Below are 16,447 nucleotides of genomic sequence, written 5' to 3' on the forward strand. Positions count from 1 at the left end.
CAATATTTCTTTTACTTGATTATGCTTCTTGATTGAAAAAAAAGGACCCAGAAAATGAAAAAGACATAATGACATATAGTATGTATCTGTCCTCTAAATTATCTTTTACTAATGTTAAAGCATTTTATTAATTTAATCTCTGTAGCCCAGACATTTTTCCTCTCCCCATCTAAATGCATTTTCTTGCAACAGGTGAAAAATAAATCTGCCTGTCTACTGTCTAGCAAAATTATTTTGTTATCATTAAAAAGGATGTTTCCAGTCCCAGTGACAGACGTGTAACAACATTATCTGAAAAGACTACCTTCCATTTGAATCAATAAAATGATAAATCCATAAAATAGCAAAAAAACGATCACCTATGATGACATTATTCAAATAATGCTCACTTTCTGGTTGATTCAGTTCTGGCTGCTCATGAGTCATTTCCACTGTCGACACAAATAAAAGGAAAACTAAAGAAATGAACTGATGAAATAACAGTGACCCTTCTTGAAGAGGAGAACCTGACAAATGCTTCAACTTTTACTGTGAATTCTCCTACAGGCTGCTGTTATTATGAATGCTCATGTGATACTATCACATTTTATATCCGTCTGTGTGCGTTTCCCTCGTGCAAGTGTGTGTGTGGGCTTGACTTACGTAGTGTACTAGATTCAGTCCCTGTAGTATAAACTGTGTGTCCGGTCTCTCAGACAGCCTCCGGGGCTTGGCACTGCCGGTTGCCAGCCCGTCTTGTTCTCTGGCCAACTTGTCATCTGCAACAGGAAAGTGTATCGGTCTAAGGTGGCCGGCCGGACGTGGTAACACTTTGTTAGAGAGGTGTATGTCCACAAGTTCAACCCTGCTCTATTTTCTTTGTTTTCATACTTTTGCAATATAAAATAAAGCCATTACAGTATGCAAAGTCAATGATACAATGACCTCTACATTTATTCATTTTTTATTCTTGAAATTTAAAATCCAGGATGTAGATTTAGTTAATCATTCAATAAGTTATGCAAAAGGGTAGCTTGCAGTTTGGATTTACAGGATGAAAAAGAGCAGCTAAAAAGCTACAACTTCAAAGCTTATGTTAACATCATGTCTACAAACACATGAAGGTTTTCATGGTTAGTAAGTTGTATACAAATACAATTTAATTACAATTTCAAATGAAACATATTATGTCTACCATGTGTAAACAGGAAAATAAATCAATATACATACACACAATAAATGATTACTCAAGTGCAAAAATAAAGGTACTAAATGTAAAACTGCAATGATCAATGCTGATGAAAGTAAAGTTGTAGACATACTTATTCAGCATAATATACCATGTTATGTACTGCATTGTACAACAAATAGTTGGTAAATATGCATACTGTTAAAAAGAATAATAAACTCCCTGGCAGTATAGAAAGTTAATTTTCTTAAGTGTCTTATTTTTTAATTTTTATTTGGATTTCAATATGTTGATTTTTACCAATCAATAGAACTAATTATATATACATGTGATGGTTTATATACAGTAATTGTATCCAGAGAGCTGAAACAATCAATCAAACAAACAAAAGAAAGAAAAAAGAAAACAACTCACCCCCGTACTGTTGTCCTGGCTGTGAAATCTGTCTTAAGACCAACTTTTGAACCAGGCTGTAAATATTTTTATTTATGCTGCAAAATTGGACATTTTAACAGGCTGTCGGAAGACGTGGAGTCACTTTTGGAGCCAGCTCCTAGTGGTCACCCGAAGAACTGCAACTAAATTCATGTCCTGGTTCCGGACTGGCGAGGCTGCTGTCGCCCCGATAGTTTTGATGATTGAATTGTTTATTGATTTCAGAAAATATTCTAATTTTTTTAGATTTTTTATTTGGGGTTTTCATAAACTGTGAGCCATAATCACCCAAATTATAACAAATAAAGGCTTGAAATATCTCACTTTGAATGTAGTGGAAAATAATATATTTGTTTGACCTTTAGTTGAATTTACTACGAATGAAGTTTTGCAATATATTCAAATTTTCCAACCTTCACCTGTATATTATTACATCAATAAATAAGAGCATAATATATGTCCGTATTGGTTCAATACGGAACGCAATCTTTAATTCACAATTACGGAACAATTCCGTATTTCAAGGGACGGGTGGCAACCCTAATTGTGGCCCTTTGCCAACATCTCTGTACTGTAACAAACTTCATGGTTAAAGGTATCCATTCACTTCATATTTACTCCCACCAGCACTCTAGCACAGAAGCCAGTCTGCTAGCGGGTTAAAGACATTAACTGACACCAGTCATAACCCAGCAGGTTTACTTATTTATTTATTTTTAACTAACCCGACCCTTGGCTTGTTAGCGCAGACATTACTTACGCTACTATGGGTGATGACAAAGCTCCTGATGTCTCTCTTTGTTGTGGGTGACTTTAAATGTGACATCCAGTGTAAAACTAACATGAATAATTTTAACTTTCATAGTGAAAATAATTCCTGTGGTGAGCTACCCCAGCAAGGACAGCTGACTGTGCTTTCAAACCACTGAATAATAAATGTCCAGCACCATAATGTTATAATCACAGAAGGCAACGCATCTGTGCTACAACATCCTGAATTATTTTGTGCTCCAGTGAGCTTTCTCCTCCAAATAAGCACTCTGCATTGTTTCAGATTCATCCGAAATGCACTGCAGGAACACATAGCTGCATGTACAGCAGGTGGGGACAGAGTGAATGAACGCTAACAGCTGGAGGATGAGAGACCCTTTGACATTTTGTAGGGCCCTTTTATAGCTGATTTCATTTTAACATAGACCTCACGCAGCTAACAGTATTGTGAGGAAGGGAATCCTCAAAACTGCAAACTGCAAAACAATAGCATTTGATTTTTATCTTGGCACTTGACAACAATTTGTATATGGTCCTTTTCAGAGGAAGTTCAGTTGTCTGGTGCTACTTTGGCTACAGATGTTCGTCATCGTCCTGCTGTGACGTATAGATCAGACTCCATGGTGAAGGCCAAATTGATGTCATCTCGGTTGCCCGTGGCTGCCTCGACCAATTCTGTAATGGATCCTAAATTTTTCCGTCCCTCTCCATCCATAGGATCACCACAACTGCAGCTTGCATGATGGACCTGCGTCGCTATCCTCTAGATGAGCAAAACTGCACCCTGGAGATTGAAAGCTGTAAGTACCGTTGTCCCTGACAACCGGCTCTCACACCCACATGTAGACGGAGAATTAAGCAAATCCCACACACACATGCGGCACTTCCTTCCCTCTGGCACCAAGGTAGTACGGAGGTTGATATGACTGGATGTTAAACACTGAGAAAGGCTGATGAGATATCCAGAGATATGCATCGAGAAGAGGAACATCACTAATGGCTCAGTGACTGATAACATCCAGCCTAATTAATTCAATTCCAACTGCAGTGGCTTCCCAAGGCGTAGAGGAGCCTGATTAGGTCCAGTGTTTCAGGGGTGTACTGATAGTGAATGGTATACGCAGCTTCTTCCCGAAACTGCCTCTCTGTGTTTGTACAGTACAAAGAGCTTATTTCACATGGAGTTTGTAATTGTATGTGATCCAGTGCTCTCGAGTAGAGGGAGTCGGGGAGAACATGAGAGAGAAACACGAGGTCCTCTACATGTTTTATCTGGGTCCCCGGAGAGAAGGATTATGGGGCTGGGATATGGTGTAGGGCTCAGTCTTTCTGGGTTTGATCACACTATTGCTCGCAGCACTGAGGAGCACAAAAACAGCATGGGTCAGAACCACCCCCCGCTGCTTCTCTCCCATTATGCTCACCATCTCTCTCCTCACCGCTCCCTCTTTCCGTTTCTCATCGCCTGTCTTTGCACAGTCTCATCCTCTTCTTTTTTTTCCTCCTAGCCTTTTTTTTTTATCTCTCTTCCCATCACTCAAATGCTCTTTTTTCTCTTCCTCTCTCAGGCAGCTCTACAAAACGCACACAAACTCGCTCACACACACACACACACACACACACACACACACACACACACACACACACACACACACACACACACACACACACACACACACACACACACACACACACACACAGCTCCAGTTTTGATCACCAGGCAGTATCTGCTCTCTTATGGATTTACTGGCAACAGCTTCAGCGTTGGAATCGCTTCATGCCAGAGCATGCTATTTTATTCAGACTAATGAGCCCAGAGAACTCTCACTTCCCTTGATAAACTTGATGCATTTTTAACAGACACAAGTCTTAAAACCCCTGAACCTCGAGTTTATCAGCAGCTCACTACTCCAGCCACTGGTGTCATATGCTGGCCTCCAATGAGAAATTATTCATTTCTACTAATCCACTGCTGAAACATCTGTTTCTCCCACAAAAATAAATCACTCTGACATAGGGCTGGGCGATATGGACCAAAAATCGTATCTCAATATTTTGTAGCTGAATGGCGATACTCGATATATATCGATATTTTTTCTGTAACATAATTGGGGTTTCCCCCAAAGCATTATAGCATAGCATCTCTGTTAGCTTCATTTTTTCTGAGGCAAACCCTTAAAAAAACAGTCAGTTTTAATACAAAGCCACGTGCCAAATGTCACACAGGTTCCTTTATTAACAGAGGTCTGCACAATATCAAAATGTATAAAACAAATGAAATAAAAATAAACTGCCTGCATATATAGAATAAAAATGCTTCTTGAATAGAATAAAACAAATATCCCTTTCCTGCATAACAATTAAATTAAAATACCATGTGCAATTAATACAATGTAGATAGTAGCAGGCAGACTTTTCCACTGAGGTTCTCAGTTGTGCAAATAACAAAACATTTGTGCAAATCTCAAATAAAACATTCACGTCAATTTGTCACAAAATAAGCTATATCAAAATCATTAAAAAAGATTTTTTTTTTTTTTTTGTAAATAATCGATATAAACGATATTGTCTCGTAGCATATCGTGTTTGAAAATATATCGATATATATTAAAATCTCAATATATCGCCAGCCCTAATCTGACACATGTATGCATGTCTTTGCTCGTGATGCAACAACTCTCCAACTAATCATTTTCATTTGATGGACCTCAAAACCGGCCAACACTTATTGTGCAAGCAGATTCATGAGATAAGTCATGCCAAAACATCACCTCTTCATGCACCATGACACCCTCTCGGGCCCCACACAGTCATGGCTTACATCAAAAGAGGAGCTGGGTGTCCTAGTTGGAGGTAACGTGAATCAGGAGGGGGACCATGCTGTGTCTGTTGGTGAGCAGCATCAGCGACCGCCACACTTTCAAATCAAAGCTGTAGTCGCTGCCAACCTTGTGTCTTTTCATTCCAACCTGGTAAGAAATGCTACAGAAAGATTGGACATTTTCAACAAAAAACCAACAAAGAACTGAGTCTGCTAAAACAATGCAGTCCTGTTGCCAAAAGACAAATTCCTCTGCACTGAAGAGGTCCTCCGTCATCAAAAAGCACATACCAGCGAGTCCCACTGCTGCACCGGTTAATGTGTTCCTTCATTATCATGAACACACACACGGTGGTTTATTTTCAGTCTATCTCATACACTGTCCTGCTGCTGTGAATATTCAGTGGAGCGCCAAATGTGCTGCGCAGCTGCAAACCTTAACAGAAGCATAATTTACCCTTGTTTGAGTAATGCTGGCCATGAGCTACAGGGCCCAGCTGTTTGAAGGAATAATTTAGCCTTTTTTTCATAATAAAAACAATCTATTTGTGCCCCACTACCTTAAATGTTAGTGATGCAAAATTAAACCAACCTGGGAGACGGAAAGAATTTTTTTTTTTTAGACAGCACTTTAAAACATAATTACTAGTAAGAGACAAGCCGAAATAATAATAAAAATGAAAGGCCCTAAAATTCTGCAAGCAAGTTCCTGCAGACGAAAACCATTGCTGATATTATTAGCAACACCTGTGCTTCTCCTGCTATGACAAATCAAAATGTCTGCTGTGAAAAAAGCCTGTGGCTGAAGCTGGCTGCCTGTCTAACCAATAACAAGCCTGCATGAACACCCGTGCTAACTTCACCTTGAATGCCAGTGCCTCAGCAGCAAAGAATTTTGTGTTAATTTTTAAAAAATCAAAGCCTTGGTGTTTAAATTATTCATCACATATGAATAGGTCACCGCCTCTATTTTCAGTGTGAGGCAGGGGAAGTTGAACTAGTTGCGGGGAGATGGCTGTGACGTTGTTTGTGACGGAGACAGACAAAACTACAACGCAACAAGCCCCCTGATGCGTCACGATGGAGGGTGCCTCTGTTTGAGTTCGCAAATGCTAAATTTGTGGATATGTATTGAACTGTTTTCATTTACATTTTTGCATCTGCAGCACCTACAGCAGATCCTGATTAATTATATATTTCTGCTTTACAGTGAAAAAAAAAAAAAGATTTCAGTATAAGCACTCACACATCACTGAAAAGACATTTAAAAAATGACCTCCCTGCAAGGAATTATCATGCAGTTATAGTTTTAGACTATTAATATTAAATGTGTGTGTGCAATGGCTGTAACGCATTAAACACCTCTTTAATGTTTAAATATTTCCTCTCAACTTTAAGTACTTAAAGTAAAAAGTGAGTGTCTGAATAGTTATAGACTACTTTTACAGTTCCCATGCCAGCATATTGTATAAACATTTTTCATTTCTTCCTTTTTTCTTTAAGTCATCTGCGTCCTCTCTGACTGGGAACATACTTTCAATGTTGAGTGGGCCATCAGCAGCAACACCTCTGATGCGACATTTGACATTATTTCACAATGCTGTGATGTATTACAGCCCACTAATGTATCGGGATAGCGGTTTCTCTGAGCATCTTATGTGTCTCCTCTGCAGATGGGTACACCACTGATGACATCGAGTTTTACTGGAGAGGTGGAGACGGCGCTGTGTCGGGCGTAGACAGAATAGAGCTGCCACAGTTTTCCATCGTCGACTACAAACTCATCTCCAAGAACGTTGTGTTCTCGACAGGTACGCAACACCGTAGTGGTCATCTTTGCCTTTGCGCCGTCTAAGATTGATGTGGTATTTTTGACATTAATATCCCAAAAAGAGAGAAAGAATATAGGCTCCACAATGTCAAGTAAGAACATAGCTGGCATCATTGAGGACATTCTGTTTCCCTCCATGTGCCCTCTTTAGGTTCATACCCTCGCCTGTCTCTCAGCTTCAAACTGAAGAGGAACATAGGTTACTTCATCCTGCAGACATACATGCCTTCCATCCTGATTACCATCCTCTCCTGGGTCTCCTTCTGGATCAACTACGATGCATCGGCTGCCAGAGTGGCCCTGGGTAGGATCGCCTTGCCTCTGCTCAACAGTGACCCAAAGCCAAATAACAACAAACCATGAAAGGATTCATTTAACATACATGCTGGATCTATTCATTAATAGGTCCACAATGGGATTAACGAGTCTTTATTTCCATAGCATTTCCTTGTTTTCATTAGCTCTAAGCGTGTGAGTGATAGTGGTGTGTGATAGGCTGCCTGGCTAAATGTTTGTTGTTCAGAGATGACTATATGCATGACTCATGCAGAGCGAGAAGCGCTGCAGCCTGACCTTGAAGCTTGCTGTCTTTCCGTTCGTCCGCCTGTCTGTCTGACAGAGACTCTTAATGGGTAACAATCCCCACAGTACCATCCAGTTAAAGGCAAAATTACGCGGGAATATGAAAGAAAGGTGACAACATTTGCTCAAGTTCACGTAAAACGCTTTTGTACCACAGTCAAACCAGCACAAGCAGGTTGGAGCCCGAGACGAGGCTGCTGGCAGGGTGAGTTAAAGATGTGCCTGCATGCTCTCAGCATCCTCAGAACGTGCCGTGAGCGAGGGCAGCCAATGAAAGCTGTGGCTCCGTGCTACAGTGCTGCCGCTGCTGGCAGCTGGGTTATTTATAATACGTGTGAATCTGACCAAATGCAGATTGTGCAGGCAGATGAGTAATGTATCAAACACAATGCGTGTGTGTCAAGAAAACAGGTGAATTGTGCTCTGACTAAAGGTAGAGGTTTACGGTGTCAATATGAAGCTTTTTTTGTGTTTCCATATGGAAACATGGTTAATCATAACCCGTCTGGCCCAACTATCATGCGAAACATACACAGATCCAGTCTCGGGGGGTTTTGATGGATGTTTTTTTTATCTTGATGTGGTCACATTCTTTCAGGCTTGTCTGTTATGCTGTAATTAAATACTCGCACCACCGTGTTTGACACAGACATTACATTCAGAAGCACATACTCCAGTCCTTTGAAGATATGCACCTGATCTCAGTTATTTTGATTTAGCGTAATATCCAGTGTAGCAAGACAGCCGTGCGTGTTAACTTATTTACCATTTTCCACACAGCAGATGCACAACTTCAGTCAGTAGTATCTTTATTTATGGTAAACTATATCAGGGAAAAGGCTTGCTGAATGGGAATATTATGTTTAAAAATTTAGGAGATGCTTTTTTTTGGGGAGGGGGGGTCTCTTTTCACCAGAGAGTACTTAATTCTTTAGGACGTAGTTTTTCAATGCTGGTTTTAATTGCTCTTCCTGAGCCATTCAAAAGTAGATTTGCTGGTGTGTGTGTTTAGCTGTCGGACAGATGGTCTCACATTTGAGTTGAGAATATTTGTAGATACAGAAAAGAGTTTATGGTTAACTCAAGGCCTGAGGCTGGAAAAAGAAAAACATACAGCATCATCACTCCTCCACCAGTGTTACATACTGGTATGAGAGGTTTGTACCAGTTTGCTGGGTTTGGGTTTCACCAAATGTAGTCTCGTTTTCCCTTTGGTCTTATGTGTTCAAATGCTATTTTACATGCAGTCTTGTGGTTTTATTGAGAAGGAGAGCCTTTCTCCTGGCGACTCTTCCAAACAAGCCATACTCATTCAGTGTTTTTGTTTTTTTGTGAATGTGCTGTCATAACTTGATAATATTAGTGTGTGACATGTAGCTCTTTGATTTTTGTTATTTCTCTGAGCATAAATTGTTTTATTTTGCAGATTTCAACTGTCTATGAGTCCACATTGTTTTGAAATAACTTCTTTTTCAACAGCAGCAATTATTTCCCGAAGATTGTTGCTGATTTCTGATTATTGCTGATTTATTTCTTCCACTGATTTCTTCGTTGTGTTAAAGCATAGCTGAATGCTCCAGATCTGCAAACTGGAAAAACATCTGCTTTCAGGTTTTGCTTTTAGGTTCTTGTAGAGGTCTGCACCACCTGCTGATGATCAATTGATCAAGTGCGTTTGATTAGTAGCACCCGTTTACCCTCTTTATTTGCACGGAAGCAGTAAGGCCATATTTGATTTTACACACACTTCTTCTGCATCTATGTGAAGTTATTATTAAATAAATAATAACATGGTCTAATACTGTCATAATACTATCATTTGTGATCAAATTTCACTTCTTGCAGATCTAATAATGGAAAAAAAATATCTGAGAGCTTCTAAAGACTTTCTCTCTAAAAGTGTGACTGCTGATCTCCAGGGATCACCACGGTGCTGACCATGACCACCATCAACACCCACTTGCGAGAGACGCTCCCAAAGATCCCCTACGTGAAGGCCATTGACATGTACCTGATGGGCTGCTTTGTGTTTGTGTTCCTGGCCCTGCTGGAGTACGCCTTCGTCAACTACATCTTCTTTGGCCAGGGGCCCCAGCGACAGAAGAAGGCGGCAGAGAAAGCCGCCACTGCCAATAATGAGAAACTGAGACCAGACCCCAACAAGGTGCGTGTACCAGGAGACATCTCCAGAGAATTATCTGTGCTGTCTGTTGTTAATATGTCTGTTTGTTTCTGTGGGCGCAAATGACTTCTTCTCCTGTCAAGGCCAATGTGATGCTGTGATCGATGCTTGATGTCCTTTACCAGCACTCTTTACTCCTGCTCTAGCTCTTCATCTCTCACTGGTTTAGCCTTGTGTATCAACAGTATTACTTAGACTAAGATCTGAAAGAGTGAATGCAAAAGCAATGACTGGATTTTAAATTCTTGATCTCCACATTTCTGTGTCTCTTGAAGGGCGCCTTGGAAAAAGCACTGGCAATGGTGCCAAAGTCTTCTCTTCAAATTCTATTCAGCTGCTAAATTTAGCAAGAACAACAGCAACGTTAAATAACTAAATAAATAAATAAGACACTCTTTCCTTCTGAGTGTGGCAAGCTACGATTTTTCCCTAAGTAACAGTGCTGATTTTGTATGCTTGCAGTGGCTGGTGGGAAATGTAGTTCAGAGAGATGATGCTCTGTATGCCAGAATGAAACAGAGGGAAATTGACGCATATGACTCGATGTGGGATCCCATCTTTGTGGACGATGCCGCATTAGGACTAGGGGATCAAAGAAATAAGGTACTGGAGGTTTTGAAAGTCAAAACTAACAATGTCATCAATCTGAATCAATCCAGATCAGAGGAAAATGCTGTAGTCTTTGTGCATTTCTTTGGTTTTTATAGATTTTTTGAGGCAACCTTTATCATCACTCCCACCATTGTGTTTTTTTCCCTCTCTTGGTTTGCTCTTCATGCATTTTCCTGACAAACATGGCTTAGCAGTTTCATTTCTGCAGGCACTGATTTAATCTTAACTTTAGCTGTACATCTGAGTTGATGTGAAATGACAAGCACCCGTAGCTTCTCTTAAGATAATATCATTAAGATTCAAATACTGTACAATCTCTCAGGCAATTGATAAATATCTTAGAACTAAGTGAAGCAACTGGAAAAAAAGAAAAAAAAGATTTGTCAGCTAAGAAAAAGAAATAATTTGCAGTTTGATGAATAGTACCAACTAAGAGGCTTTGCTTCAATGTGACTTACACAAAAACAACAAAATACATCAGGCTGATTTATGCAGGAGGACAGGTTTGGATTATAGAGATGATTTTCCTCAGAAGTCAGGCTATGGATGAAGAAATGTTGATCCGAATTCACTCCCCACAATGTCCCTCCCGACCTCGCCCCGAACCTCCTAGCCACTCTTCCATCTTTGCAAAGTCCTTACTCTTTCTCTTAACCTTCTCCTGTCACATTTTTTTTTATACCTTTACGTTCTCTTATTTTTATTGAGTTTGTCTTGTGAATCGGCAGAATTTTAACCGCACTCTGGTTGAAATTCTGTGATGACAATGCAGGTTTCTCCATGAAAATCAGTTTTTATGGAGTGCTCTGTGCTTCTCCAGGAATGTTATCTCATAGTCCTGTGATTGTATTATCATTTAGATTTTGATTGATAGATGATTGATAAATTATTTAGTGCTTTTAAACTACTTTTTTCATTTCTTCTCTGTAAGTAACACAGTTTTTGACTCATTTGCATTACCCATTCTAGCAGCTCATCGGTATTTTTACATGCTGAATTGCTTAATAACCATTGCAGCTATCCTTGGTTTAAATTATATATATATATATATATATATATATATATATATATATATATATATATATATATTTATCTAAAATTGAATATAACAGACGTTCACCCTTTGGCAGTAATTCCTCATGGCTCCACCTGTTTTTGAAACTTCACACAGATGACCCCCGACGACAACATCCTGTTCAGTGCAATGGAGATGAAGAATGAGATTGGCGGCGCCGGGGATCTGTCCCGGGGCCTGGGAGCCCCCGGAGACCCCCGTAACACCATGCTGGCCTACGATAGCTCAACACTGCAGTACCGCAGGGCAGCCATGGCCCGCCAGAACTATGGCCACAGCGCTTTGGAGCGCCACGCCCAGAAAAAGTCCCGCCTACGGAGACGGGCCTCCCAGCTCAAGGTGAACATCCCAGACCTCTCCGACGTGAACTCTATCGATAAGTGGTCCAGGATGATCTTCCCCACGGTCTTCTCCTTCTTCAACGTGGTCTACTGGCTCTACTACGTCCATTAAAGCTGGCGAAGTCTGCTGGCCGGCTTGTGGCAGGCACATAAGAAGAAGAAGAAGAAGAAAAAGACGAAGAAGAAGAAAAAGAAGAGAAGAAGAAGGAGTAGGTGGGGTGGGTAGGGGGATTTAGTGGAGAAATCAAGAAAGAGAGAGGATGTGTGAGAGAGAGACGGAGAGGGAGAGAGAGAGAGAGAGAGAGAGAGAGAGAGAGAGATGAAAAGAGTGTGCTGACTTTTTTTAGCTGGTTCATTTTAGACAACGTGAGAGGAATGCAAAGACTTTCAGATGGACTGCAGCAACATCCACTTCAGTCAGCAATGACTCTTTTAGGATTTGGGAAACACCTTAAATCAACTGACAAACATTCAAAAAAGAAGAGAGTTTTAAAAAGACAGAAATGGTGCCTGTTCCAGAATTTCTATATATCACTAATATTTGTCATTCGTAGCTTACTCTGTGAATCAAATATTTATGCTTGTGTTTGCATATACTTTAAGGATTTCTTTTGTTTAGTATCTATTTACTTCGTAGCCGAGCTGTCTGCATCAAGGAAAGCTTTATAAATGATTTTAAGGGAGTCATCCTTGATAGTCTATTTTCCTATAATTAATGTATATCAAAAACATCCTTTTAAAAGCATGCTTATGTTTGATTTAATTTGCATTTCAGTCATGATAAAGAAGGAGCAGAAAAAGTATTTTATTTTTTACTAGTTGAGGCTTTTCTGTCAGTTAAAGTTTTCAGCTTTTGGCTTGGCGTGGTCCTACCTGGGTGGATGTTTTGAGCGTCACTGGATGGCAAAAGATGGACAGCAAGGGGCTCTCTCTTCTCCGGACATCGCTGTGGGGCTTTAGTGACGCCACTGCTGAATGGAAAACGTGGGGAAACGTGGACTGTGGAGACTGATGCTTTGGCCAAGTTTAATGATTTGCTTTTGCTGTGCTGAGAGGGATCAAGTCCATTTAACCGCGTGTGTTTTTTGTTTGTTTAAAAGAGAAACATTCCTGACATCATGTAAGGCACTTCAGAGGTGGACATTGGCGTTTTACACTTGGAAGCCGGTGTAAGAACTTATTGGACGAGTTGGGTTTCATTGCAAGTAGAGTGGCCGCATAAATATGTCAATCCACATCCATCATTATTAGTAGAATTGAATGATAGATGTATGATGCATTCCATTGTGATTAGGTTTTCTGTTTTGAAAAGCTGTAGATAAACATTAATCATATTGAAAGAAAAAGAGATGATTCATTTTTATAAATCAATACTCACATAATCATGTAAATACTATGGATTTATTCTATTTAAATGGGTCTTTGTTGTTGTTTTTGCAGTTGAATTACACCTCAAATGCTCCAGTCAGACAATAAAATAAAAGAGCAATTTGACTTAGGAAAAAATAAAACACAATTCACAACTTTGCTGACTATGCTTTTTGGGACTTTTATCTCTTTTATTTTCTTTTTAACAGACTCTAAAAGCATCGACTTGCTGAAACTAAAGTACTTCCAGACACCAGTGGCTTTTGGGTCAACTTTTTGCTTTCCAGGAAAAAAAAAGAAAAAAAAAAACTGAACAAGGACCCCACTATCCAGGCATTGAAGTCAGGCATATTTTGTACAAAGTTTCTGTAAATTCCAGTTATGATATTTCATAATGACTGTAAATATATTGTGTAATGATTGTCAGCAATTATGAAGATGTATCTAAATTCAATTAAAACTCGATTCAGTCTATCACTTGAACAACAGAGTAAACGGGTTCCTGCGTCCTGTTTGAATGCGAGGCTGATTGCTGACTGGCAGGCTCATGGGTGATTGCGTGTGTGAATGAGTGAGTGAACAACAAAACCCGACGCAGGGAAAGAGTAGGCAAGCGAGAGAGGCTAATGTAGGGGTGAGCAGAGATGTAAGCGCTGCAGCTGGGGACTCTTGGCTGCATAATGGATGGAGAGGCAGAGGAGCTGCAGTGGGAGGTGGTGGTCGTAGTGGTCTGGGCCAACTGCAGTGGGCTGGATTGGGGTTTGAGCAGGGCTGAGCTCAGCCCCCAGCCTCAGGGGACATTAATGCAGAGAGCCAGAGATATGGAGACACTCTTTGGACTCAACTGTGGCCCTTTGACTGCAGGGGCCTGAGCACTTGGTACAAAAAAAGACAGGGATGAAAGAAAATAAAGGGAAAGAGAGAGAGGGCTCCATCTGTGCATCCATCCATGCCTCGTCTTCCAGCAGCATCCTCCCCTCACACTGCAAACAGGCTGCGCTCTGCGCTGCACTCACTTCCTGACCTGACCGCATAAATGGATGCTAGTGAATATTTGATGCCACAAAACACTGAATATTTAAATTTTAAAAAGGGATTTTGTTTCTAGTAGAAAATAATGTGCAGATAATGTTTTATTTTGAAGATAAAGGGCCAGAAGAACACAATAATAAGCCAACTGGCACAAAATATAAGAACAAGAAAGAAATGAACCATGCAGGATTTTTGTATTTTGACTTTGTTGTGATGGTGGAATAGATGGAATACCTTAAAATACTGATGATGATGATGATGATGATGATGATGATGATGATGATGATGATGACTGCATTTTGTTGACTGTGACTATATGTGCATAAAAAATTTATATGAGTAAAAACTTTAAGTGAAAAATACCTTGAACAGCAAATTGTTGTAAAAACTGATGTAACTTGACACATAACTTTGTTCGTCCATGCTTTGGTAGAAAAACAGCTCTGCATCGCTACATAACAGATGTATTACCTCACTACTCTAGACAGATGGTTTGTGGTAAATTGGCCTTTTCTTTCTCTTTTCCTCTCCTCAAAAGGGGCATTGATGTTGACATGTATGAAGGGGAGGGGAGGCAGATGCTTCCTGCTTTGTAGAGTTTCCATGTCACTGGCGTGATTAGCAATGCACGGGCCTCTGCTGTGTAAAATCGTGTGCATGTGTTTAAGTTCCAAGAGTATGTTTTGTTTGTTTGTGTGTGGACTCACAGCTGCGCCACTGTGAAGTTGGCGAGCCGACCAAGCCAAACCCAGCCAGTGCTGACTGGGATGAGTGAGGGAGTGAGTCTGACGTCCCGCCACTCCCTTGCTAAACACATATGTGATGGAAAAACAAGTTTGGCTGTCCAGAAAAAACAAACCTGATTCTTTCATCATTTCACAGATAAACAGGAAATTAGTATTTTATTTTCTTCTATTGATGATTAGTAAATCACCTGCAAGTCCCTGTATTCTTAAAAACTGAGACTAAAAGCTTTCCCCATATCCAGGTACAGTGAGATTCAATTGAATTAACACTGCCAGCATGTCTGAAATCTATAAATATACGTGATTGAGTCAAAATCACTCCTTTTAAACAGGTTTGGCAGCCTGAGTTGGAAATGACGACATATGTGAACATGACGAAGTGGTAACCATCCTACATGCATGCCATCTGTGCTAGAAGCTGTGTTGTTGTGGTCTATCAAACTGTTTTGTATGCATGCATGTAAACGTATACACTTGCTCAATTTTTAATAATCAGTATGATCAAACTTTCAGATCTTGCAACCATGTTTAACAAGATAACATGCAATAGATTTGTCTGAAATGTAACAGTGATACAATCTTTAGTCAGAAACTTTGAGATGGCAAATAGATTTTTTTTTTTTAATGAAGAGCAGCATCCCTGTGAGATCATGGTACACACATGTGTAAAATGTATTTTCTATATCTAGGTGTATATTTAACCATTTACAAGTGACCATAGTGGAAAAGCGACAGGACTGTAAAAAAGATTGTGCTGAATATTTGTCATGTTTTTTGTATGGCGGTCAACTACCGTCCATCCCTATTCCTTCTCCTCCTAGCCACTACTGTGTCCATCGTGTCCATTATCAGAAACACGTCACATGTAAGTGTCATCACAGAGCTCCGTGCCACAACATGCTGAACATCATAATGTAGTCGTGAGTGGCAGGGAAGTGATGACATCACGGCATCTGAGCTCCATCTGCACCGTCATCGAGGGGGGAAGTGTCAGTCCAGTTGGAGTTTTTGACCCGTTTAATGTGAAACAGCCAATGTTGGCTCTGAAAATGCTCGCTACATTTACAAAACAACGTGGAGAGCTGTAGCTGACTCCTGTCCCTCCCTTCCTGGGACAACAACAGATGGGAAGACACTATTTGCTCCCATGTACCAATAAAGTCTTATAGTACAGATCTTTTCACTCTCGCTAATGACAGTAAATCCATTTTCAAAGTCTTTAAACATTATTGTCTGTATTATAATTCTGTAGTAAATTCATATGTTTAGTGTTGGGTTTTCACTTCAAATCTGTTTATTTTCTTTGCTCCTTAAACGGATTGGTGTTAAATATGAGCTCTTACAAATATTGTTTATGTTTAAAGCTGTTAAAACTAACAACAAAGAGTTTTGTACTAACTCAAGATTCTGCAATATAAAATACTCTCATTAAAATCAGCTGAGCGACGCCTGACCTCATCCTGATGAAGAAACAATTGCTGAC

The 16,447-nt window shown here is 40.0% G+C and overlaps 1 protein-coding gene across 2 annotated transcripts in view; it reads left to right on the forward strand.

Annotated features, from left to right (window-relative positions):
- Window positions 1–14,504, forward strand: part of gabrb2a (gamma-aminobutyric acid type A receptor subunit beta2a) — a 36,652-nt gene extending 22,148 nt beyond the window's left edge. Inside the window, exons 5-10 of one of the 2 annotated variants that reach the window (XM_061725107.1) lie at window positions 3,092–3,174; window positions 6,869–7,006; window positions 7,178–7,330; window positions 9,528–9,772; window positions 10,253–10,393; window positions 11,574–14,503. In XM_061725107.1, coding sequence (XP_061581091.1) covers window positions 3,092–3,174; window positions 6,869–7,006; window positions 7,178–7,330; window positions 9,528–9,772; window positions 10,253–10,393; window positions 11,574–11,930 — 1,117 coding nt within the window. In that variant the 3' untranslated portion in view covers window positions 11,931–14,503. Of the gene's footprint in view, window positions 1–3,091; window positions 3,175–6,868; window positions 7,007–7,177; window positions 7,331–9,527; window positions 9,773–10,252; window positions 10,394–11,573 lie in introns of both variants that reach the window. The other variant, XM_061725108.1, reaches the window with a different exon arrangement.
- The last annotated feature ends 1,943 nt before the right edge of the window (window positions 14,505–16,447 follow it).

This window comes from Cololabis saira, chromosome 7 (genome assembly GCF_033807715.1).
Source record: "Cololabis saira isolate AMF1-May2022 chromosome 7, fColSai1.1, whole genome shotgun sequence".
NCBI classification, from domain to species: Eukaryota; Metazoa; Chordata; class Actinopteri; order Beloniformes; family Belonidae; genus Cololabis; species Cololabis saira.